Source organism: Scyliorhinus canicula, chromosome 17 (genome assembly GCF_902713615.1).
Source record: "Scyliorhinus canicula chromosome 17, sScyCan1.1, whole genome shotgun sequence".
In the NCBI taxonomy this organism is placed as follows: domain Eukaryota; kingdom Metazoa; phylum Chordata; class Chondrichthyes; order Carcharhiniformes; family Scyliorhinidae; genus Scyliorhinus; species Scyliorhinus canicula.
The window spans coordinates 128,338,410-128,364,684 of record NC_052162.1 but is presented as its reverse complement, the minus strand read 5'-3'; the positions used below and the strand labels follow the sequence as shown (position 1 = coordinate 128,364,684).

Here is a 26,275-nt window from a genome sequence, read left to right as displayed (position 1 = left end):
GAGTCATCTACACCAATTTTGCTCGCCGGAAATCGGCGTTACGCCGGTCTGCAGAGAATTTCGCCCAGAGTGTCCACACCGCCGGAAACGCCGTCGTGTTTCACAACGGCGTGAACGGGCCGCTGGGAGTACCGATTCTGGCCCCTACGGGTGTGGGGGGGGGGGGCAGCACGGCGCGGGAGCGGTTCACGCTGCTCCTAACCCGGCGCGAACTGCGCGCCGCGGGATTCGCGCATGTGCAGTGGCACCGGCGTCAACGAGGACATGCGCAGCTGCGCCGGCGCCAACCCGCGCATGCGCGGTGGCCTCTCCCTCAACGCGCCGGCCCCGACGCAACATGGCGTGGGAGTTCAGGGACCGGGCGCGTAAGAAAATAGGCCCAGGGGAGCGAGAGTCCGGCCCGCTGACCGGTGGGCCCCGATCGCAGGCCAGGACCCATTTGAGGCCCCCCCCCTCCCCCCCCCCCCCTCGCACAGGCTGCCCCACGACCCTGCGCGCAGAATTCCCGCCAGCTGCGACCAGCTGCGACTCTGCCTTTTTAGACCGGCCGTTCGGCCCATCCAGGCCCTCGACCGGCGCCAATGCCCCTGAATTGGAAAAAACTTTCAAAAACCCATCTGCTTTCCGCTAATGTCCGTCTTTCGGGGAAGAGAACTCTGCCGTCCTTCCCCGGGCTGGCCGACATTTAACTCCAGAGTCAAACCCCGCCCCAAATAAAATGCGGTCAACTCTTAACTGCCCCTCTCTGAAAGGGGGCAATTAGGGATGGGCAACAGGGATGCTGAGGCCCCTCCGGCCACTCCCCACACCCTGTGAAAGAATTTGCAAAAGAGCAATCAGGGAGCCACACCGCACTGAGAGCGCTGGTGTGAAACAACAAAGCCGTCAGATCAACTGAGCCAGTGAACGGTTAACCAACATGCAAAAGTGACTGGAGTGGAAAGTTGATGCCAAGAGAGTTCAGGCTTGCAGCCTCCACAGGCTGACCTCCTGCATTTCCCAATCGTACTGATTCCGTGGGACCGGAATTCTGTTGGCCGGCAGCGATGGCGCGAGGGGGGCCCGCGGGGAGGTGGGCGTGAGCTCCGAACGTCATGAGACGAGGGCGGGGATGGGGGGGGGGGGGATGGGGGGGGGGGGAGAGACATTCCTCAGCCCTCAGGCAGCAGCCCAGGGTCAGGGAGAGGCGTTGACGGGAATAATCAGCATCTTTGTGAGGGGCCAGCGGGAGGTTTGGAAAAGAACCAAGTCACTTCAGAGGAGAGAGAGAGACAGTGACTAGGAAATGTCTGGCGAGTGAAACACTTGGGCTGTGGGGAGGCGGGGCAAGGGAGGGAGGAAACAAATAGGATGTTCTCCAGAATTCTCTCTGTGGTTTAATGTCCCCAACCCCCGCCACCCCCCACAACCGGACAACCTGAGGTTGAATCCAAACCCGGAAAAACAGGAGCATTCCCCCCCCTCCCAATCCGCGCGCACACTGGGATTGCAGGTACGCCGGCCGTTTTCACCGGCAGCGCCCCGAACGAAGCTCACGTGCAATCCTCCGAGCCGCTAATGCTGACGGTCTCCCTCCTCAGCTTCACCAAGATGGCGGCTCCTTCCTGCTGCAGCCCGGTCAGCCTGGCGTCCTGCAGCACCTGCCTCATCAGCATCTGGTCCTCCTTGATGAGGACGGGGATTTCCTGTGCCACACAAACGGGGAGTTAGGTCACGGGGAGATTGGCATAACCCTGGCCGCGAGCCCCACCTTCCATGTCAGACCTTGGGTTCAGAAGACCGCTCTCTGGCAGGCCACACCTGTTGGTTCCAGGCTGTAGATGGGCCAACGAGAGGCGAGGCCGTATTGGATTTGGTACTGGGTAATGAACCAGGACAGGTGTCAGGTTTGGAGGTCGGTGAGCACTTTGGTGATAGTGACCACAATTCGATTACGTTTACTTTAGTGATGGAAAGGGATAGGTATATACCGCAAGGCAAGAGTCATATCTGGGGGAAAGGCAATTATGATGCAATGAGGCAAGACTTGGGATGCATCGGACGGGGAAGGAAATTGCAGGGGATGGGCACAATGGAAATGTGGAGCTTGTTCAAGGAACAGCTACTGCGTGTCCTTGATAAGTATGTACCTGTCAGGCAAGGAGGAAGTGGTCGAGCGAGGGAACCGTGGTTTACTAAAGTAGTTGAAACACTTGTCAAGAGGAAGAAGGAGGCTTATGTCAAGATGAGACGTGAAGGTTCAGTTAGGGAGCTCGAGAGTTACAAGTTAGCTAGGAAGAGCCAGGAGGGGACATGAGAAGTCTTTGGCAGGCAGGATCAAGGATAACCCTAAAGCTTTCTATAGATATGTCAGGAATCAAAGAATGACTCGGGTAAGAGTAGGGCCAGTCAAGGACAGTAGTGTGAAGTTGTGCATGGAGTCCGAGGAGATAGGAGAGGTGCTAAATGAATATTTTTTGTCAGTATTCAAACAGGAAAAAGACAATGTTGTTGAGGAGAATACTGAGATACAGGCTACTAGACTAGAAGGGCTTGAGGTTCATAAGGAGGAGGTGTTAGCGATTCTGGAAAGTGTTAAAATAGATAAGTCCCCTGGGCCGGATGGGATTTATCCTAGGATTCTCTGGGAAGCTAGGGAGGAGATTGCTGGCCTTTGACTTTGATCTTTAAGTCAGCTTTGTCTACAGGAATAGTGCCAGAAGACTGGAGGATAGCAAATGTTGTCCCCTTGTTCAAGAAGGGGATTAGAGACAACCCCAGTAACTATAGACCAGTGAGCCTTACTTCCGTTGTGGGCAAAGTATTGGAAAGGTTTATAAGAGATAGGATGTATAATCATCTGGAAAGGAATAATTTGATTAGAGATAGTCAACATGGTTTTGTGAAGGGTAGGTCGTGCCTCACAAACCTTATTGAGTTCTTTGAGAAGGTGACCAAACAGGTGGATGAGGGTAAAGCAGTTGATGTGGTGTATATGGATTTCAGTAAAGGATGTGGAAGCATTGGAAAGGGTACAGAGGACATTTCCCAGGATGTTGCCTGGTCTGGAGGGATGATCTTATGAGGAAAGGCTGAGGAACTTAAGGCTGTTTTCGTTAAACAGAAGGTTAAGAGGTGACTTAATTGAGGCATACAAGATGATCAGAGGATTAGATAGGGTGGACAGTGAGAGCCTTTTTCCTCGGATGGTGATGTCTAGCGCGAGGGGATATAGCTTTAAATTGAGGGGAGATAGATATAGGACAGATGTCAGAGGTAGGTTCTTTACTCAGAGAGTAGTAAGGGCGTGGAATGCCCTGCCTGCAACAGTAGTGGACTCGCCAACACTAAATGCATTCAAATGTTCATTGGATAGACATATGGGTGATAAGGGAATAGTGTTGAGGGACTTTAGAGGGGTTTCACAGGACGGCGCAACACCGAGGGCTGAAGGGCCTGTACTGCGCTGTAATGTTCTATGTTCTATGTGTGTCAGTGAGGGAGGAGCTGGTATCTGAGTGGGGACAGGCTGTGTGTTAGTGAGGGAGGAGCTGGTATCTGAGAGTGGGGACAGGCTGTGTGTCAGTGAGGGAGGAGCTGGTAGAGTGGGGACAGGCTGTGTGTCAGTGAGGGAGGAGCTGGTATCTGAGTGGGGACAGGCTGTGTGTCAGTGAGGGGGGAGCTGGTATCTGAGAGTGGGGACAGGCTGTGTGTCAGTGAGGGAGGAGCTGGTATCTGAGAGTGGGGACAGGCTGTGTATCAGTGAGGGAGGAGCTGGTATCTGAGAGTGGGGACAGGCTGTGTGTCAGTGAGGGAGGAGCTGGTATCTGAGAGTGGGGACAGGCTGTGTGTCAGTGAGAGAGGAGCTGGTATCTGAGAGTGGGGACAGGCTGTGTGTCAGTGAGGGAGGAGCTGGTATCTGAGAGTGGGGACAGGCTGTGTGTCAGTGAGGGAGGAGCTGGTAACTGAGAGTGGGGACAGGCTGTGTGTCAGTGAGGGAGGAGCTGGTATCTGAGAGTGGGGACAGGCTGTGTGTTAGTGAGGGAGGAGCTGGTATCTGAGAGTGGGGACAGGCTGTGTGTCAGTGAGGGAGGAGCTGGTATCTGAGAGTGGGGACAGGTTGTGTGTCAGTGAGGGAGGAGCTGGTATCTGAGAGTGGGGACAAGCTGTGTGTCAGTGAGGGAGGATCTGGTATCTGAGAGTGGGGACAGGCTGTGTGTCAGTGAGGGAGGAGCTGGTATCTGAGAGTGGGGACAGGCTGTGTGTCAGTAAGGGAGGAGCTGGTATCTGAGAGTGGGGACAGGCTGTGTGTCAGTGAGGGAGGAGCTGGTATCTGAGAGTGGGGACAGGCTGTGTGTCAGTGAGGGAGGAGCTGGTATCTGAGAGTGGGGACAGGCTGTGTGTCAGTGAGGGAGGAGCTGGTATCTGAGAGTGGGGACGGGCTGTGTGTCAGTGAGAGAGGAGATGGTATCTGAGAGTGGGGACAGGCTGTGTATCAGTGAGGGAGGAGCTGGTATCTGAGAGTGGGGACAGGCTGTGTGTCAGTGAGGGAGGAGTTGGTATCTGAGAGTGGGGACAGGCTGTGTGTCAGTGAGATAGGAGGTGGTATCTGAGTGGGGACAGGCTGTGTGTCAGTGAGAGAGGAGATGGTATCTGAGAGTGGGGACAGGCAGTGTGTCAGTGAGGGAGGAGCTGGTATCTGAGAGTGGGGACAGGCTGTGTGTCAGTGAGGGAGGAGCTGGTATCTGAGTGGGGACAGGCTGTGTGTCAGTGAGGGAGGAGCTGGTATCTGAGAGTGGGGACAGGCTGTGTGTCAGTGAGGGAGGAGCTGGTATCTGAGAGTGGGGACAGGCTGTGTGTCAGTGAGGGAGGAGCTGGTATCTGAGAGTGGGGACAGGCTGTGTGTCAGTGAGGGAGGAGCTGGTATCTGAGTGGGGACAGGCTGTGTGTCAGTGAGGGAGGAGCTGGTATCTGAGAGCGGGGACAGGCTGTGTGTCAGTGAGAGAGGAGCTGGTATCTGAGAGTGGGGACAGGCTGTGTGTCAGTGAGGGAGGAGCTGGTATCTGAGAGTGGGGACAGGCTGTGTGTCAGTGAGGGAGGAGATGGTATCTGAGAGCGGGGACAGGCTGTGTGTCAGTGAGGGAGGAGCTGGTATCTGAGAGTGGGGACAGGCTGTGTGTCAGTGAGGGAGGAGCTGGTATCTGAGAGTGGGGACAGGCTGTGTGTCAGTGAGGGAGGAGCTGGTATCTGAGAGTGGGGACAGGCTGTGTGTCAGTGAGGGTGGAGCTGGTATCTGAGAGTGGGGACTTGCTGTGTGTCAGTGAGAGAGGAGCTGGTATCTGAGAGTGGGGACAGGCTGTGTGTCAGTGAGGGAGGAGCTGGTATCTGAGAGTGGGGACAGGCTGTGTGTCAGTGAGAGAGGAGCTGGTATCTGAGAGTGGGGACAGGCTGTGTGTCAGTGAGAGAGGAGCTGGTATCTGAGAGTGGGGACAGGCTGTGTGTCAGTGAGGGTGGAGCTGGTATCTGAGAGTGGGGACAGGCTGTGTGTCAGTGAGAGAGGAGCTGGTATCTGAGAGTGGGGACAGGTTGTGTATCAGTGAGGGAGGAGCTGGTATCTGAGAGTGGGGACAGGCTGTGTGTCAGTGAGGGAGGAGCTGGTATCTGAGAGTGGGGACAGGCTGTGTGTCAGTGAGGGAGGAGCTGGTATCTGAGAGTGGGGACAAGCTGTGTGTCAGTGAGGGAGGAGCTGGTATCTGAGAGTGGGGACAGGATGTGTGTCAGTGAGTGAGGAGCTGGTATCTGAGAGTGGGGACAGGCTGTGTGTCAGTGAGAGAGGAGCTGGTTTCTGAGAGTGGGGACAGGCTGTGTGTCAGTGAGGGAGGAGCTGGTATCTGAGAGTGGGGACAGGCTGTGTGTCAGTGAGAGAGGAGCTGGTATCTGAGAGTGGGGACAGGCTGTGTGTCAGTGAGGGAGGAGCTGGTATCTGAGAGTGGGGACAGGCTGTGTGTCAGTGAGGGGGGAGCTGGTATCTGAGAGTGGGGACAGGCTGTGTGTCAGTGAGGGAGGAGCTGGTATCTGAGAGTGGGGGCAGGCTGTGTGTCAGTGAGGGAGGAGCTGGTATCTGAGAGTGGGGACAGGCTGTGTGTCAGTGAGGGAGGAGCTGGTATCTGAGAGTGGGGACAGGCTGTGTGTCAGTGAGGGAGGAGCTGGTATCTGAGAGTGGGGACAGGCTGTGTGTCAGTGAGGGAGGAGCTGGTATCTGAGGGTGGGGACAGGATGTGTGTCAGTGAGGGAGGATCTGGTATCTGAGAGTGGGGACAGGCTGTGTGTCAGTGAGGGAGGAGCTGGTATCTGAGTGGGGACAGGCTGTGTGTCAGTGAGGGAGGAGCTGGTATCTGAGAGTGGGGACAGGCTGTGTGTCAGTGAGGGAGGAGCTGGTATCTGAGAGTGGGGACAGGCTGTGTGTCAGTGAGGGAGGAGCTGGTATCTGAGAGTGGGGACAGGCTGTGTGTCAGTGAGAGAGGAGCTGGTATCTGAGAGTGGGGACAGGCTGTGTGTCAGTGAGAGAGGAGCTGGTATCTGACAGTGGGGACAGGCTGTGTGTCAGTGAGGGAGGAGCTGGTATCTGAGAGTGGGGACAGGCTGTGTGTCAGTGAGGGAGGAGCTGGTATCTGAGAGTGGGGACAGGCTGTGTGTCAGTGAGAGAGGAGATGGTATCTGAGAGTGGGGACAGGCTGTGTGTTAGTGAGGGTGGAGCTGGTATCTGAGAGTGGGGACAGGCTGTGTGTCAGTGAGGGGGGAGCTGGTATCTGAGAGTGGGGACAGGCTGTGTGTCAGTGAGAGAGGAGCTGGTATCTGAGAGTGGGGACAGGCTGTGTGTCAGTGAGGGAGGAGCTGGTATCTGAGAGTGGGATCAGGCTGTGTGTCAGTGAGAGAGGAGCTGGTATCTGAGAGTGGGGACAGGCTGTGTGTCAGTGAGGGAGGAGCTGGTATCTGAGAGTGGGGACAGGCTGTGTGTCAGTGAGGGAGGAGCTGGTATCTGAGAGTGGGGACAGGCTGTGTGTCAGTGAGGGAGGAGCTGGTATCTGAGAGTGGGGACAGGCTGTGTGTCAGTGAGGGGGGAGCTGGTATCTGAGAGTGGGGACAGGCTGTGTGTCAGTGAGGGAGGTGCTGGTATCTGAGAGTGGGGACAGGCTGTGTGTCAGTGAGGGAGGAGCTGGTATCTGAGAGTGGGGACAGGCTGTGTGTCAGTGAGGGAGGAGCTGGTATCTGAGAGTGGGGACAGGCTGTGTGTCAGCGAGGGAGGTGCTGGTATCTGAGAGTGGGGACAGGCTGTGTGTCAGTGAGAGAGGAGCTGGTATCTGAGAGTGGGGACAGGCTGTGTGTCAGTGAGGGGGGAGCTGGTATCTGAGAGTGGGGACAGGCTGTGTGTTAGTGAGGGGGGAGCTGGTATCTGAGAGTGGAGAGAGGCTGTGTGTCAGTGAGGGAGGAGCTGGTATCTGAGAGTGGAGATTTGTTTACAATTGAGCTAATCAAGCTTTTGCTGCCGCAGTGCGTGGATCATCCGCCATTACCTTGGCAGACTGAGGCAACTGTTTGGCCTCCAACTGGTTGCTTGTGCTGCGTAGGAAGTCGACGGACGCTCTGCAGGCATGGAGCAGTGACTCGAGACGCTGGAAAACAGGGGGAATTCTGTTAATGCCATCAAAATGTGCGGGTGGTGTGGCGCTAACAATTGCACTCAAAGATGACAGACAAGTTCAATCGAGGCATTATTGCTGTGTGATGCTATTCCTCCGGCTGCAACTGAGGACGAGGGTCTGAGTGACTCACACGCATATTTATACACAAGCTCCCTGTGGGCGGAGCTAGCCGGCAGGGGCTTACCGGAGGAACCTGTATTACAGGTTCAACCATACATCCCCCTACTGCAGTACACATAACTACAGTGGTTATCCCACAGGTGGGTTTGCTGAGTGATGTCAGGAGCCTGATTTACTGACCTGTGGATCAGACCCGACCTTTCCAAGTTTGGAGAAACCGAGCTGCACTGACATGATTTCACACTGCCTGTCCAGCGTTTACTGGTCCCATGGTACCTATACTCCCCTCCGTCCCCCTCGCAATCACTCCCCTCCTCCTCCCTCACACTCCCCTCCGGCCCCCTCGCAGTCACTCCCCTCCTCCTCCCTCACACTCCCCTCCGGCCCCCTCGCAGTCACTCCCCTCCTCCTCCCTCATACTCCCCTCCGTCCCCCTCGCAGTCACTCCCCTCCTCCTCCCTCACACTCCCCTCCAGCCCCCTCGCAGTCACTCCCCTCCTCCTCCCTCACACTCTCCTCCAGCCCCTCGCACTCACTCCCCTCCTCCTCCCTCACACTCCCCTCCGGCCCCCTCACAGTCACTCCCCTCCTCCTCCCACGCACTCACTCCTCTCCTCCTCCCTTCCACTCACTCCCCTCCTCCTCCCTCGCACTCACTCCCCTCCTCCTCCCTCATACTCCCCTCCGGCCCCGTTGCAGTCACTCCACTCCTCCTCCCTCACACTCACTCCTCTCCTCCTCCCTCACACTCCCCTCTGGCCCCCTCGCAGTCACTCCCCTCCGGCCCCCTCGCAGTCACTCCCCTCCTCCTCCCTCACAGTCACTCCCCTCCTCCTCCCACACACTCATTCCCCTCCTCCTCCCTCGCACTCATTCCCCTCCTCCTCCCTCGCACTCACTCCCCTCCTCCACCCTCACACTCACTCCCCTCCTCCTCCCTCACACTCCCCTCCGGCCCCCTCGCAGTCACTCCCCTCCGGCCCCCTCGCAGTCACTCACCTCCTCCTCCCTCACACTCCCCTCCGGCCCCCTCACAGTCATACCCCTCCTCCTCCCACGCACTCACTCCCCTCCTCCTCCCTCGCACTCACTCCCCTCCTCCTCCCTCACACTCACTCCCCTCCTCCTCCCTCACACTCCCCTCCGGCCCCCTCGCAGTCACTCCCCTCCGTCCCCCTCGCAGTCACTCCCCTCCTCCTCCCTCACAGTCACTCCCCTCCGCCTCCCACACACTCATTCCCCTCCTCCTCCCTCGCACTCACTCCCCTCCTCCACCCTCACACTCACTTCCCTCCTCCTCCCTCACACTCCCCTCCGGCCCCCTCGCAGTCACTCCCCTCCTCCTCCCTCGCACTCACTCCTCTCCTCCTCCCAGGCACTCACTCCCCTCCTCCTCCCTCGCACTCACTCCTCTCCTCCTCCCAGGCACTCACTCCCCTCCTCCTCCCTCGCACTCACTCCCCCTCCTCCTCCCTCATACTCCCCTCCGGCCCCCTTGCAGTCACTCCCCTCCTCCTCCCTCCCACTCACTCCCCTCCTCCTCCCTCGCACTCACTCCCCTCCTCCTCCCTCGCACTCACTCCCCTCCTCCACCCTCACACTCACTCCCCTCTTCCTCCCTCACACTCCCCTCCTCCTCCCTCGCACTCACTCCCCTCCTCCTCCCTCACACTCCCCTCCTCCTCCCTCGCACTCACTCCCCTCCAGCCCCTTCACAGTCACTCCCCTCCTGTCCCTCGCACTCACTCCCCTCCTCCTCCCTCACTCAATCCCTTCCTCCACCCTCGCAGTCACTCCCCTCCTCCTCCCTCGCAGTCACTCCCCTCCTCCTCCCTCACACTCAATCCCTTCCTCCTCCCTCGCAGTCACTCCCCTCCTCCTCCCTCGCAGTCACTCCCCTCCTCCTCCCTCCCTCACTCCCCTCCTCCTCCCTCACTCACTCCCCTCCTCCTCCCTCGCACTCCCCTCCGGCCCCCTCGCACTCACTCCCTTGCACTCACTCCCCTCCTCCTCCCTCTCACTCACTCCCCTCCTCCTCCCTCTCACTCACTCCCCTCCTCCTCCCTCGCACTCACCCCCCTCCTCCTCCCTCGCACTCACTCCCCTCCTCCTCCCTCGCACTCACTCCCCTCCTGCCCCCTCGCACTCACTCCCCTCCTGCCCCTCGCACTCACTCCCCTCCTCCTCCCTCGCACTCACTCCCCTCCTGCCCCCCTCACACTCACTCCCCTCCTGCCCCCTCACACTCACTCCCCTCCTCCTCCCTCGCACTCTCCCCTCCTGCCGCCTCGCACTCACTCCCCTCCTCCTCCCTCGCACTCACTCCCCTCCTGCCCCCTCACACTCACTCCCCTCCTGCCCCCTCGCACTCACTCCCTTCCTCCTCCCTCGCACTCACTCCCCTCTTCCTCCCTCACACTCACTCCCCTCCTGCCCCCTCGCACTCACTCCCCTCCTCCTCCCTCGCACTCACTCCCCTCCTGCCCCCTCACACTCACTCCCCTCCTGCCCCCTCGCACTCACTCCCCTCCTGCCCCCTCGCACTCACTCCCCTCCTCCGCCCTCGCACTCACTTCCCTCCTGCCCCCTCGCACTCACTCCCCTCCTGCCCCCTCGCACTCACTCCCCTCCTGCCCCCTCGCACTCACTCCCCTCCTGCCCCCTCGCACTCACTCCCCTCCTGCCCCCTCACACTCACTCCCCTCCTCCTCCCTCGCACTCACTCCCCTCCTGCCCCCCTCGCACTCACTCCTCTCCTGCCCCCTCGCACTCACTCCCCTCCTGCCCCCTCGCACTCACTCCCCTCCTCCGCCCTCGCACTCACTCCCCTCCTGCCCCCTCGCACTCACTCCCCTCCTCCTCCCTCGCACTCACTCCCCCGCACTCACCCCCCTCCTGCCCCCTCGCACTCACTCCCCTCCTGCCCCCTCGCACTCACCCTGCTCCTCACCCCTCTCACTCAATCCTCTCCTGGCTCACTTTCTTCTCCTGTCTCTCTCCCAGCTCCTGGTCTCAATCCCCCTGCCATCTGATGCAGTGCACTGTGGGAACGGTTTGCCCTGCATTGGGTACTGTCAACTTCATCTGTTTCTTCAACAAATCCTCTTACTCTTTAATTTATTCTTTGATGGGATGTGGGCTTCGCAGGCTGGGTCCCAACATTTGTTGCCTCATTGACAACTGGAACTGAGTGTGAACCGGCACAAGATACTCACCAGCCGATAGCGAATCCACTTCTCGTTACTGTACGGGAAGCCTCCGGCGAAGCACTGCGTGAGCTGGCCGGGCTCCACGTGCTTGTGCAGGCTCCGCACAGATGTCAGGGTGTCCACCTGGGGGCGGGAGGGTGACAAGAGAAAGTGAGTGCGGCGGGGCCACAGGTACATGCCAGAACACACCCGCAGGTAGCTGCCTGTCAACACGGGGTTAGATAGAACAAAGACAAAGAACAAAGAACAGTACAGCACAGGAACAGGCCCTTCAGCCCTCCAAACCTGTACCGGTCATGATGCCAACCTTTGCCAAAACCCTCAGCACTTCTTGTGGCGTATTCCTCTATACCCATCCTATCCATGTCTTTGTCTAGATGCCCCTTGAACGTCGTTAATGTATCTGCTTCCACAACCTTCCCCTGGCAACGCATTCCAGGCACTCACCACCCTCTGTGTAAAAAAACCTGCCTCACACATCTCCTCTAAACTTTGCCCCACGGACCTTAAACCTATGCCCCCTGGTGGCTGACCCCTCCACCCTGGGAAAGAGTGCCTGCCCATCCACTCTATCCATGCCCATCATAATCTTGGAGACCTCTATCAGATCATCACTCAACCTCCTTCATTCTATTGAAAGCAGTCCGAGTCTTTTCAGCATCTCCGCATGGCTAACAGCCCCCAGAGGAAACCCACGCAGACACAGGGGTAGAAAGTGCAGACTCGGCACAGGCAGTGACCCAGGCCGGGAATCGAACCTGGGACTTTGCCGCTGTGAAGCAATGGTGCTAACCACTGCGCTGCCCCTTTGAAGGCAGATTGTAAAGGACCCAAAACCAACCCACGGCTTCTAGACCACCGAGTACCACCTCAGCAGCAAAGATTCATCTCAGCCCCTTTAATCCCTGTTATTTTTGAACCTTTCCTTCCGGCTCACCCTGTGTGTCTTGTGTGTGTCTGGGTGGAAGGTGAGACAGGGTTTGCGGAATAGGTAGATTAGTCTGGGTGGAAGGTGAGACAGGGTTTGGGGAATAGTTAGATTAATAGACCATTGTTGTATTATATCCATTACATGTTTATCTCTACTCTTGTTATATGTAAAGTTTTTTTTAATGTTTTACTAGCAAATCTAGTGCCAGTAAGTCATTACAGCAGTCAAGGGCCAAAGATCTCATAGAAACACATGAATTATTGGCTAATACACTTATGTTGGGACTTCAGGAACTGTAGGGCTAGAACTAACCGTGCATTAACCCTGGGTGTCATAAAAGCCGTCGCCACCAAACACTCCCAGGACAGGTACAGCACGGGGTTAGATACAGAGTAAAGCTCCCTCTACACTGTCCCCATCAAACACTCCCAGGACAGGTACAGCACGGAGTTAGATACCGAGTAAAGCTCCCTCTACACTGTCCCCATCAAACACTCCCGGGACAGGTACAGCACGGGGTTAGATACAGAGTAAAGCTCCCTCTACACTGTCCCCATCAAACACTCCCGGGACAGGTACAGCACGGGGTTAGATACAGAGTAAAGCTCCCTCTGCACTGTCCCCATCAAACACTCCCAGGACAGGTACAGCACGGGGTTAGATACAGAGTAAAGCTCCCTCTACACTATCCCCCATCAAACACTCCCAGGACAGGTACAGCACGGGGTTAGATACAGAGTAAAGCTCCCTCTACACTGTCCCCATCAAACACTCCCAGGACAGGTACAGCACGTGGTTAGATACAGAGTAAAGCTCCCTCTACACTGTCCCCATCAAACACTCCCAGGACAGGTACAGCACGGGGTTAGATACAGAGTAAAGCTCCCTCTACACTGTCCCCATCAAACACTCCCAGGGCAGGTACAGCAAGGGGTTAGATACAGAGTAAAGCTCCCTCTACACTGTCCCCCATCAAACACTCCCAGGACAGGGACAGCACGGGGTTTGATACAGAGTAAAGCTCCCTCTACACTGTCCCCATCAAACACTCCCAGGACAGTGACAGCACGGGGTTTGATACAGAGTAAAGCTCTCTCTACACTGTCCCCATCAAACACTCCCAGGACAGGGACAGCACGGGGTTTGATACAGAATAAAGCTCCCTCTACACTGTCCCCATCAAATACTCCCAGGACAGGTACAGCACGGGGTTTGATACAGAGTAAAGCTCTCTCTACACAGGCCCCATCAAATATTCCCAGGACAGGTACAGCACGGGGTTAGATACAGAGTAAACCTCTCTCTACACTGTCCCCATCAAACACTCCCAGGACAGGTACAGCACGGGGTTAGATACAGAGTAAAGCTCCCTCTACACTGTCTCCCCATCAAACACTCCCAGGACAGGTACAGCACGGGGTTAGATACAGAGTAAAGCTCCCTCTACACTGTCCCCATCAAACACTACCAGGACAGGTACAGCACGGGGTTAGATACAGAGTAAAGCTCTCTCTACACTGTCCCCATCAAACACTCCCAGGACAGGTACAGCACGGGGTTAGATACAGAGTAAAGCTCCCTCTACACTGTCCCTATCAAACACTCCCAGGACAGGTACAGCACGGGGTTAGATACAGAGTAAAGCTCCCTCTACACTGCCCCTATCAAACACTCCCAGGACAGGTACAGCACGGGGTTAGATACAGAGTAAAGCTCCCTCTACACTGTCCCCTTCAAACACTCCCAGGACAGGTATAGCACGGGGTTAGATACAGAGTAAAGGTCCCTCTACACTGTCCCCATCAAACACTCCCAGGACAGGTACAGCACGGGGTTAGATACAGAGTAAAGCTCCCTCTACACTGTCCCCATCAAACACTCCCAGGACAGGTCCAGCATGGGGTTAGATACAGAGTAAAGCTCCCTCTACACTGTCCCCATCAAACACTCCCAGGACAGGTACAGCACGGGGTTAGATACAGAGTAAAGCTCCCTCTACACTGTCCCGTCAAACACGTAAGATCCTGAGGCAGGTCTTGGATAGGGTGGATATGAAATAGTTTCTCTCAGAGGGCGGTGGAAGCAGAGTCTCCGAATATTTGTAAGGCCGAGCTGGATAGATTCTTGGTTAACAAGGGAGGGTGAAAGGTCGGCGGGAATATGGGGCTGAGGTGACAATAAGACCGGCCTTTGTCTTAAATGACTGGCAGTGCAGGCTGGAGGAGGCAGGGTGGCCTCTACTCCTGCTCGTAATCCTTATGCATCGTAAACATTGATTCTTGCTCCACTAAAGGTCAACTTGTCAGCAGGAAGAGAGAGAGAGAGATGCAGGGTCCTGCTTTCCATATTAGCCACGGAGGGAGTGCAGCAAAGGTTCATCAAACTGACTCCTGGGATGGCAGGACAGTTGTATGAGGAGAGATTGGGTCGACTGGGACTTGTGTTCACTGGAGTTTAGGAGAATGAGAGGGGATCTCACTGAAACGGGGGGTGGAGGGGAGGGGGGGGGGCCAGACCAAGGGGGTTAGCCATTTAGGACTGAGATGAGGAGAAACCACTCCACTCGGAGGTTGGTGAACCTGTGGAAATCCCGACCACAGAAGGGCTGTGAAGGTCCAAGACGCTGAAGACATTTCAGAAGGAAATGGACGGATTTTGAGACAGTAAAGACATCAGGCGGTATTTGGGGGGGGGGGGGGGGGGGGGGGGGGGGGTGTGTGTGTGTGTGTGTGTGTGTGTGTGGCAAGAGTGAGCGGGAGTGTGGGCGTTGAGCTACAGGATCAGCCACGATCACAGTGAATGGCGGGAGCAGGCTGGAAGGGCCGAATGGTCCACTCCTGCTCCCAGTTTCTATGGTTACATTGCGGGGGAGACCTGATGACGGCCTTATCCCATCAGCAGGCACTGGCCAACCTAACAACTGAGCTTCCCCAACAAGCTCACCATTCCCATCTCCCACAACCCCCATCCCTTTCAATGTACCAGCCTAAATTAGACATTTTCCTTGTGTGTAAAGCGGAGAGAGATAGAGACGGAAAGCACGTTTGGCAAGACTGATTAACGACACCTGTCGCCCTGAGGGAGCAAACAAAACACCGAGTTCAGTGGGGGAGGTGGGGACCCACTCGCGTTACCGCAGTACAGCCGCAGCCAAAGGCAAGAGACACCCAGCTTCCGAAGTACCTGGACGTCCGTGAACCCCACCGCACCGATGGAAGACTCTTTGTTCGCCAGCATCAGGATGGAGTGAATCCCACCATGGATGGTCTTCTGGGGGGGGGGGGGGGGTTTGGAAACAGACGAGGATCAGAAAAGACAAACTGAACTGCGGTCACGTTGACAACATGCTGGGCTCCCATTACCCAGGCAACCAAGTATCTTCCAGCAGACCCCCTAACCCCCTCGAGGAGTACAGATTGTCCAACCCCCCCCCCCCCGGTCCACATCAACAAAAAGGGGAAAATAAGTGGAGGCCAATATTTAATAATGTTATAAGGATGTGGGAAAGACGACAAACGTCCTTGCTCGGCATTCCCAACGGGTTCCCTCCTGCAATATTTACCCTGCGATAGGCCAGGCCTGGTCGAGCACTGACCCAACCGAAGCCCTAAAATGGCCAATCATTAATCATTAATGGCGCCTCCCCATCCCATCTGTTCCCCCCCCCCCCCGATTCCGCTGGCGACCCCTACATTGCCCGCCCCACCTGCCCACTCTCCCCAGCCCTCCCCCGAGCCCACGTCGCCCTCCTCACCTGGAAGATGTGGATGGCCCTGTAGAGCATGGCAGCAGGCAGGCAGTCTCGAGCGTCGATCAGGACCCTAAGGCCCACGTTTTGCACCTCCTTCCTGGAGGAACGGAAGACAGAAAAGGGGATGGCATGAGAATGCGGGTGGTGGGTGGGCGGGAGGGAGGGGGGGTGAGAAGGGTTGACAGGCGGCCAGCAGATGGGCAAATGGGAGAGGTAAAGAGCGGGGACGGCGGGAGAGAGAGAGGAGTGAAGGAGCGAGAGGGAGGGAGAGAGCAGGGGAGAAGCAGACAGAGAGAGAGAGAGAGACACAGAGAGAGGAGGAAGAGGGCAAGAGATCAGAAGTGGGACAGAGACGTGAGGACAGGCACAGACAAAGTCAGAGATAGGCTTTGGAACAGAACGAGGCCACTGAACCCTCGAGCCTGTTGTGCTGTTTAATGAGTTCATGGATGACCTGCCGCCACGCGGCTTGGTTCCTGTGACCCTCAGCACAATTGGCCAACAAAAGAAAGCGACTGATTGCAGGTTTAAAAGTACTTGAGCTGAGCCAAACATCTAAATTGTTTTGTTAGAGAAAGCTCCACACCCTAAGAAAAGATACTACAGAAGATACAGGGGAAGAATCTACTCCCCCGCCCTTTGCAGTGCGTCCGCCTTCCCGCTATTCCTGGAGAGGAGCGGGAAAGACCCTAACAGGGTTCGTGCTGGGGGCCAGGAGGAGCTCAATGTTCCAGGCTCACGAGACTTGCATGTTTCAATGAGTGATTAAACTCATTTAAATATGCATTTATGCAAATATGCTGGAGGGAGATAGAGAACCTAGTGTAGTGGTGTAGCGACAACAATCTCTCCCTCAATGCCAGCAAAACTAAAGAGCTGGTTATTGACTTCAGGAAGCAAAGTACTGTACACACCCCTGTCAGCATCAACGGGGCCGAGATGGAGATGGTTACCAGTTTCAAATTCCTAGGGGTGCACATCACCAAAAATCTGTCCTGGTCCACTCACGTCGACGCTATCACCAAGAAAGCACAACAGTGTCTATACTTCCTCAGGAAACTAAGGAAATTCGGCATGTCCACATTAACCCTTACCAACTTTTACAGATGCACCATAGAAAGCATCCTATCTGGCTGCATCACAGCCTGGTATGGCAACTGCTCGGCCCAGGACCGCAAGGAACTTCAGAGAGTCGCGAATACCGCCCAGTCCATCACACGAACCTGCCTCCCATCCATTGACTCCATCTACACCTCCCGCTGCCGGGGGAATGCGGGCAGCATAATCAAGGATCCCTCCCACCCGGCTTACTCACTTTTCCAACCTCTTCCATCGGGCAGGAGATTCAGAAGTCTGAGAACACGAATGAACAGATTCAAAAACAGCTTCTTCCCCACTGTCACCAGACTACTAAATGACCCTCTTATGGACTGACCTCATTAACACTACACCCTGTATGTTTCATCCGATGCCAGTGCTTTTGTAGTTACATTGTATACCTTGTGTTGCCCTATTATGTATTTTCTTTTATTCCCTTTTCTTCCCATGTACTGAATGATCTGTTGAGCTGCTGGCAGAAAAATACTTTTCACTGTACCTCGGTACACGTGGCAATAAACAAATCCAATCCAATTTTCGAGTTTTCAGCCGGAATCTCCCGGCAGCCGGGAGTCACTGACCACGCCGGCCTCATTCTCCATCAATAGAGATCAGACATGATCTGGGCTAAGTTGTGGGGAGGAGCGTTGGTGTCAGCTATGGGAAGAGGAAGGTGTGGGGGGCCGCTGATGGCTGTGAGTGGCGAGGGTTCTCTGCTGGTGAGTGCGTGGGGTACATCGAGTTGTTTGAAGAACGGGACGCCCTTTGAAAACGGCGTCCCCATCTCATAGAATGATAGAATTTACAGTGCAGAAGGAGGCCATTCGGCCCATCGAGTCTGCACCGGCCCTTGGAAAACACAGTCCTGCGCTTCTCTCTCCCAGCGGGAATTTCCCCAAATTCCCCCAAAAAACCGACTGAGTGTGGGTGGATTGCGATGGGAATCGCGCCGGAATGGCCAACGGGATTCTCACTGGTTCATCAACTCCCCCCCCCCAAACACTTTCTGGGAGAACTCTGCCCGAAGCAATGATAGCGCGAGCCAGGAAGGGTGAAGCACGGAGGCACGGGCCAGAATTTATCCGCCCCTCAGCCAATTAACAGGGCATCGGCGCCGGGTTGCGGCTAAGGCTGAGCCCTGCCGGGGATCGGCGGGGAAGAGGGTGGGCGCTCAGAAAAAGGAGGGTGAGGGCTGGCGTTTCTAATGTGCCCCTCCGGGAGAGTGGGGGCGTTGAGGGGGGGGCAGCCGCTTTGGAGCTATCCCAGGGGGCCGCCGGACCCCTGAAAAATAAATACTGAGCGTCTCGGCAGCATTTTGGTAAACAGATCCTCAGTCCCCCAGACACCCTTTTTAAATCAGACTTCAGATCGGACAGTTCAGCCCGCTCCGGATCGAGGTTGAAGCAAAAACGTGAAAGGCCGCCTGGCCAATACCACCACCCCCCGCCCCCCCTCCTCCTCCAATGGCCATAAAAGCACACACGCCGTGTAAAATCGCATTCAGCTGGCTCCTTCATGGGCTAGATTGCCCACTTGACTGATCCGAGTGCGATCGTGACCCCACCATGCCTCCCGCCCGCTGAAATATTGCGCGAGCGCGCAATTACATTGGGATGCCCGCCCGCCACCTTCCCACGTGGTTTCAGGCACTTCTAGGTCGGGAGCACGTCTGCCTGCCACAAGCAATGAAAAATTCTGGCAGTACAGACACTGAGAGAGAGGGAAGCAGAGTGGGAGAGAGAGAGAGAGACACAGACACACACAGGCAGACAGACAGAGAGAAGGATGGCGACACAGGGAGAGCGGAAGAGGGGAGTGAGACAGAGTGTGAGAAATCACTTAACTTTAAGGAACAGTGTTAAATCGATGGTATCATCGGAAATTGTGCAGTTCACCATGAAGAGGTTAGAAGGGAAAATCAGACGGGATGTACAAGTGGGGGCAAATTCAATATTCACACCATCACCCAATCAAAAATCATCCAGAGAGACAAAAGAAGTCCCTGACAAAGAGACTGCCTCTTTAAAAGGGGTCCCCGATAAAGAGACTCCCTCTTTAAAAGGGGTCCCTGACGGAGAGACTCCCTCTTTAAAAGGGGTCCCTGAGGGAGAGACTCCCTCTTTAAAAGGGGTCCCTGACGGAGAGACTCCCTCTTTAAAAGGGGTCCCTGACGGAGAGAGGCTCCCTCTTTAAAAGGGGTCCCTGACGGAGAGAGGCTCCCTCTTTAAAAGGGGTCCCTGACAGAGAAACTCCCTCTTTAAAAGGGGTCCCTGACGGAGAGAGGCTCCCTCTTTAAAAGGGGTCCCTGACAGAGAAACTCCCTCTTTAAAAGGGGTCCCTGACGGAGAGAGGCTCCCTCTTTAAAAGGGGTCCCTGACGGAGAGAGACTCCCTCTTTAAAAGGGGTCCCTGGCGGAGAGACTCCCTCTTTAAAAGGGGTCCCTGGCAGAGAGAGACTCCCTCTTTAAAAGGGGTCCTTACTTTGAGATGTTGTAGTAGTATATCAGAATCCTGGCTACTTCCGTGCTGGAGCACCTTGGGTTCTCCCAGATTGCGTTATTTGTCATCACGACAACCAATGCTCGACCATTTCTGTCCCTGCTTCCTGCAGCGTAAAAAGCACAGCAAGATAACAAGGCAATTTTGTACAGCAAGAAAGACATTCCACACTGCCAACCTGCCTGAACCATGTCGGACATGCACCACATCAGGGCAGCATGTATTGGACTGGCTGCTCCCACACCATATTACACCGGGCCCTACACCCGGGTCTAAGACCACTTGAAGCAAGTTATGTCTGTGCAACATAAGTGCCAGGCGATGATCGTCTCCAACTCGAGAGAATCTTTTTTTAAAAATTTTTTTTCGAGTGCCCAATTGTTTTTTTCCCCCCCCAATTAAGGGGCAATTTAGCGTGGTCAATCCACCTACCCTGCACATCTTTGGGTTGTGGGGGTGAAACCCACGCAAACACGGGGAGAATGTGCAAACTCCACACGGGCAGTGACCCAGAGCCGGGATCGAACCTGGGACCTCGGCGCCGTGAGGCTGCAGTGCTAACCACTGCGCCACCGTGCCACTCTAACGCGAGAGAATCTAACCATTTCCTTACCCACACCACACAGCCGGTTCAAGATGGCGGCTCACCCACCACCTTCTCAAGGGGCAATTAGGGATGGGCAATAAATGCTGGACCCGGCCAGCAACACCCACATTCGATGAAGGATTAAAATGAACACCACCTTCGGCCCAGTCTAACTCCATACCTAACCCAATTAATTCCTGACTTCCATGTGTTGCCCCGATCTCAGCTTGGCCCAAACTGAATAATTTAGCCAATCTCCTGATTCCCGTATGCTGGTAGTATTACCACGTGTGTAATACACTCGGAATAACTTGTCACCACCCCCTCCCCTCTAAACGCAGCCTCTGACCACCCCTCACCCTTCACAGCATCACCCTGTCAGCTTCCCCTGGTTTGGACCTGTTGCCCGCTGGGCGTGCGCCCTCTTGCGGGCTCCGACACTGGCGCAAAATAGGCGTGAGGAAAAGGCTTTGTGCGCTGCCCGGGGAGGGCAGGGAAAGAGGGCAGGCGGTGAGAAAAGGGAGAGTGGGGGGGGGGGGGGGGGGGGGGGGGGGGGGGGGGAGGGGGGAGGGACTTTCTAACATGCTCCCTGAGCTAGGAGGGGGAGGGGGGGAACAGCCGCTTGCGGAGTCACAGAGACTTATAGTACAGAAAAGGCCCTTCGGCCCATCGCATCGGCGCTGGTCAAAACCAACCACCTAACTATTCTAATCCCATTTCCAGCACTTGGCCCACAGCCTTGTGTGCCTTGGGATCGCAACTGCACATCTAAATACTTCTTAAATGTTATGGGCAGGGGGGATCTCCTCCTCCACCACCCTTTCAGACAGCGAGTTCCAGACTCCCACCACCCTCTGGGTAAAAAGGTTTCCCTCACATTCCCTCTAAACCTCCTGCCCCTTACCTTAAATCTAAACCCCTGGTCACTGATCCCTCCACCAAGGGGAAAGGTTTCTTCCTGCCTACTCTATCTATGTCCCTCATAATTTTACACATTTCAATCATGTCCCCCCTCAGTCTGCTCTGCTACAAGGAAAACAATCCCAGTCTCTCTTCATAACAAAAGCCCTCCAGGCCAGGCAACATCCTGGTAAACCTCTCTGCACCGCACGCTAGCACAGTGGTTAACACAGTTGCTTCACAGCTCCAGGGTCCCAGGTTCGATTCCCGGTTTGGGCCACTGTCTGTGCGGAGTCTGCACGTCCTCCCCGTGTCTGCGTGGGTTTCCTCCGGGTGCTCCAGTTTCCTCCCACAAGTCCCGAAAGACGTGCTGTGAGGTGAATTGGACATTCTGAATTCTCCCTCTGTGACCCGGACAGGCTCCGGAATGTGGCGACTGGGGGATTTTCACAGTAACTTCATTGCAGTGTTAATGTCAGCCTACTTGTGACACTGATAAAGATTATTATTATTACTATAAATGTGGATTCCAGAACTGCACATGGGGATAGGGTGGAAGTGAGGGTTTAAGTGGGTCGGTGCAGACTCGATGGGCTGAATGACCTCCTCCTGCACTGCATGTTCTGAGGCTTTGTGTTCATCCTAGCCAAATTCTACATGAAGGTTGTAAGTCGGGGGAACATTATAATACACTTTGGGGTTTCTAATAATAATGAAAATCGCTTATTGTCACGAGTAGGCTTCAATGAAGTTACTGTGAAAAGCCCCTAGTCGCCACATTCCGGCGCCTGTTCGGGGAGGCTGGTACGGGAATTGAACCCGCGCTGCTGGCATGGTTCTGTATTACAAGCCAGCGATTTAGCCCACTATGCTAAACCAGCCCCTAATCCCTGGCCCATAACAATAGGAACAGGCAAAACTGTGCAAAAAGTGTCAGGGCGGCACGTTGAAACACAGTCCTCGGTCGCGCCCCCACCCCTTTTATGAAAACATAAAAGCCTCCTGGCCAACCGCCGCCCCCCCCCCCCCCCCCCCCCCTCCCCCCTCCCCCCCTCCCGGCCCCCAACCGTGAAAGCTACACGGTATGCATGAAATCATGTTCAATTGGCCCCTCAATGGGCTAAATCGCCTGATCGATTGTCGATGTGACGACTGAGTATGCGATGAGCTAGGGAAGCACGCCTGATACCGCACCGAGTTTCGCCTGACCAACCTCTAGCCCATGTGTAACCCAGTAACCTGTCCCGACACCCCCACCGGTCCCCTGCATACCTGGAAGAGAGAGAACTCCAGAATGAAGAATATCCAGATCAAGCTTTAGCAAATTGTCAGGGTAACAGCCAATGGCTTGGGCCTGGGCGCCAGGCTCCTTCTGAGCTTGGCAGAAGCATCCCTCGGACCAGCTGCGGTAGCGCGGAGCGAAGAGACGTCTGATGAGTGGTGGGATGAGGCATTGGCGGGTTGCTGAGATGAGGCATCGGATGGTTGAAGTGAGGTACTGGATGGTGGGGGTGGGGAGGTTTCAGAAGGTGGGGGTGGGGAGGTATAGGAAGGTGGGGGTGGGGAGGTATCTGGGGGTGGGGAGGTATAGGAAGGTGGGGGTGGGGAAGTATCTGGGGGTGGGGAGGTATCGGAAGGTGGGGGTGGGGAAGTATCTGGGGGTGGGGAAGGATCTGGGGGTGCGGAGGTATCGGAAGGTGGGGGTGGGGAAGTATCTGGGGGTGGGGAGGTATAGGAAGGTGGGGGTGGGGAAGTATCTGGGGGTGGGGAGGTATCGGAAGGTGGGGGTGGGGAAGTATCTGGGGGTGGGGAAGGATCTGGGGGTGCGGAGGTATCGGAAGGTGGGGGTGGGGAAGTATCTGGGGGTGGGAAGTATCTGGGGGTGCGGAGGTATAGGAAGGTGGGGGTGGGGAAGTATCTGGGGGTGGGGAGGTATCGGAAGGTGGGGGTGGGGAAGTATCTGGGGGTGGGGAAGGATCTGGGGGTGCGGGGGTATCGGAAGGTGGGGGTGGGGAGGTATCTGGGGGTGGGGAAGTATCTGGGGGTGCGGAGGTATCGGAAGGTGGGGGTGGGGAAGTATCTGGGGGTGGGGAAGGATCTGGGGGTGCGGAGGTATCGGAAGGTGGGGGTGGGGAAGTATCTGGGGGTGGGGAAGTATCTGGGGGTGGGGAGGTATCGGACAGTGGATGTGGGGAGATATCGGACAGTGGATGTGGGGAGATATCGGACAGTGGGGGTGGGGAGATATCGGACAGTGGGGGTGGGGAGATATCGGAAGGTGGGGGTGCGGAGGTATCGGACAGTGGATGTGGGGAGATATCGGACAGTGGATGTGGGGAGATATCGGACAGTGGGGGTGGGGAGATATCGGACAGTGGGGGTGGGGAGATATCGGAAGGTGGGGGTGGGGAGATATCGGACAGTGGATGTGGGGAGATATCGGACAGTGGGGGTGGGGAGATATCGGACGGTGGGGGTGGGGAGATATCGGACAGTGGGGGTGGGGAGATATCGGACAGTGGATGTGGGGAGATATCGGACAGTGGGGGAGGGGAGATATCAGACAGTGGATGTGGGGAGATATCGGAAGGTGGGGGTGGGGAGATATCGGACGGTGGGGGTGGAGAGATATCGGACGGTGGGGGTGGGGAGATATCGGACAGTGGATGTGGGGAGATATCGGAAGGTGGGGGTGGGGAGATATCGGACGGTGGATGTGGGGAGATATCGGACGGTGGGGGTGGGGAGATATCGGACAGTGGATGTGGGGAGATATCGGAAGGTGGGGGTGGGGAGATATCGGACGGTGGATGTGGGGAGATATCGGATGGTGGGGGTGGGGAGATATCGGATAGTGGGGGTGGGGAGATATCGGAAGGTGGGGGTGGGGAGATATCGGAAGGTGGGGAGATATCGGAAGGTGGGGGTGGGAAGATATCGGACAGTGGGGGTGGGGAGATATCGGACAGTGGGGTGGGGAGATATCGGACAGTGGGGGTGGGGAGATATCAGAAGGTGGGGGTGGGGAGATATCGGAAGGTGGGGGTGGGGAGATATCTGACGGTGGGGGTGGGGAGATATCGGACAGTGGGGGTGGGGAGATATCGGACAGTGGGGGTGGGGAGATATCGGACGGTGGGGTGGGGAGGTATCGGACGGTGGGGAGGTCTCAGACGGTGAGGGTGGGGAGGTCTTGGACGGTGGGGGTGGGGAGGTGTCGGACGGTGGGGGTGGGGAGGTATCAGACGGTAGGGGTGGGGAGGTATCGGACGGTGGGGGTGGGGAGGTATCGGACGGTGGGGGTGGGGAGGTATCGGACGGTGGGGGTGGGGAGGTATCGTACGGTGGGGGTGGGGAGGTATCGGACGGTGGGGGTGGGGAGGTATCGGGCGGTGGGGGTGGGGAGGTCTCGGGTACTGGGGGTGGGGAGGTATTGGAATGTGAGGGTAGGGAGATATCTAAAGGTGGGGGTGATGAATCCTCTGTATTGGCCTGATCATCTGGTAAGTTGCGAGTTGTCCAAGCTTCACTGGAGCCTAAGATCACAGCAACAAAAAATGGGTAGATAGCACAAAAAGACACGGACAACATTGTACAATGGGTTTGTCCCATTTTGCAACATGAGCGATACTGATATTGCCTTGTCAAGGGAGGGGATGACGATGGCACCGCAATCCAAGGGGAGGGGGAAGACGATGGTCTCGTACTCAGAGGGAGGGGGAAGATGATGATGTTGCACCCGAGGGAGGGGGAGACAATGGTCTCGTACTCGGAGGGAGGGGTAAGATGATGACGTTGCACTCCGAGGGAGGGGGAGACAATGGTCTCGTACTCGGAGGGAGGGGGAAGATGATGATGTTGCACTCCGAGGGAGGGGGAGACAATGGTCTCGTACTCGGAGGGAGGGGGAAGATGATGATGTTGCACTCCGAGGGAGGGGGAGACAATGGTCTCGTACTCGGAGGGAGGGGGAAGACGATGACGTTACACTCTGAGGGAGGGGGAGACGATGGTCTCGTACTCGGAGGGAGGGGGAAGATGATGACGTTGCACTCCGAGGGAGGGGGAGATGATGGTCTCGCACTCAGAGGGAGGGGGAAGATGATGACGTTGCACTCCGAGGGAGGGGGAGACGATGGTCTCGTATTCGGAGGGAGGGGGAAGATGATGAAGTTGCACTCCGAGGGAGGGGGAGACGATGGTCTTGTACTCGGAGGGGGAAGATGATAGCGTTGCACTCCGAAGGAGGGGGAGGATGATAGTGTTGCACTCCGAAGGAGGGGGAAGATGATAGCGTTGCACTCCGAAGGAGGGGGAAGATGATAGCGTTTCACTCCGTGGGAGGGGGAGACGTTTGGTCTCGTACTCGGAGGGAGGGGGAAGATGATAGCGTTGCACTCCGAAGGAAGGGGAAGATGATAGCGTTTCACTCCGTGGGAGGGGGAGACGTTTGGTCTCGTACTCGGAGGGAGGGGGAAGATGATAGCGTTGCACTCTGAGGGAGGGGGAGAAGATGGTTGTGTTCCTCAGACTGACTTCTGACAGCTTCTCTCCGAAGGACTTTGGGACGAAACCTGTAAGCCACTGAGTGTTAAACTATATTAATAATTGGCACTTGACCTGTGTCTGGGGATTTTGCTTCATTGACATTTGGGAAGTAGATGGGAAAGTTAAGAACTGTGGCTCTGTTAATTGAAAGCTGATTTTTCTTGGACGTTCATGGGGTAAATTCTGTGCTCACAAAAAAAGTTTCTGTTAAATCAAAAAGATTCCTATTTGGCAGAGGAACCACTCAGTTTACAAACTGAAAAACTGTTGGGGCCTCGTCCAGGTACCGTAATAGAAGGCACCGGATATTGCAACGGTAATGGGTCCTGACAACATTACAGGAACAGTCCTGAAGATTGGTCTCCAGAATGTGCCACGTGTAAGGGGAGCTTTACTCTGTATCTAACCCCGTGCTGTACCTGTCCTGGGAGTGTTTGATGGGGACAGTGCAGAGGGAGCTTTACTCTGTATCTAACCCCGTGCTGTACCTGTCCTGGGAGTGTTTGATGGGGACAGTGCAGAGGGAGCTTTACTCTGTATCTAACCCCGTGCTGTACCTGTCCTGGGAGTGTTTGATGGGGACAGTGCAGAGGGAGCTTTACTCTGTATCTAACCCCGTGCTGTATCTGTCCTGGGAGTGTTTGATGGGGACAGTTCAGAGGGAGCTTTACTCTGTATCTAACCCCGTGCTGTACCTGTCCTGGGAGTGTTTGATGGTGACAATGTAGAGGGAGCTTTACTCCGTATCTAACCCCGTGCTGTACCTGTCCTGGGAGTGTTTGATGGGGACAGTGTAGAGGGAGCTTTACTCTGTATCTAACCCCGTGCTGCACCTATCCTGGGAGTGTTTGATGGGGACAGTGTAGAGAGAGCTTTACTCTGTATCTAATCCCGTGCTGTACCTGTCCTGGGAGTGTTTGATGGGGACAGTGCAGAGGGAGCTTTACTCTGT

General features: G+C 56.0%; 1 protein-coding gene across 1 annotated transcript in view; it reads right to left on the bottom strand.

Annotated features, from left to right (window-relative positions):
• The window catches only part of LOC119951619, a 220,015-nt gene that overhangs the window by 74,760 nt on the left and 118,980 nt on the right, over positions 1 to 26,275 (bottom strand). Inside the window, exons 8-14 of the mRNA XM_038774799.1 lie at positions 22,048 to 22,296; positions 19,272 to 19,395; positions 15,697 to 15,790; positions 15,126 to 15,212; positions 11,018 to 11,134; positions 7,554 to 7,652; positions 1,537 to 1,685 (exon numbers count right to left, since the gene is read on the bottom strand). Of these exons, the coding sequence (XP_038630727.1) occupies positions 1,537 to 1,685; positions 7,554 to 7,652; positions 11,018 to 11,134; positions 15,126 to 15,212; positions 15,697 to 15,790; positions 19,272 to 19,395; positions 22,048 to 22,296 (919 nt within the window). The remainder of the gene's footprint in view (positions 1 to 1,536; positions 1,686 to 7,553; positions 7,653 to 11,017; positions 11,135 to 15,125; positions 15,213 to 15,696; positions 15,791 to 19,271; positions 19,396 to 22,047; positions 22,297 to 26,275) is intronic.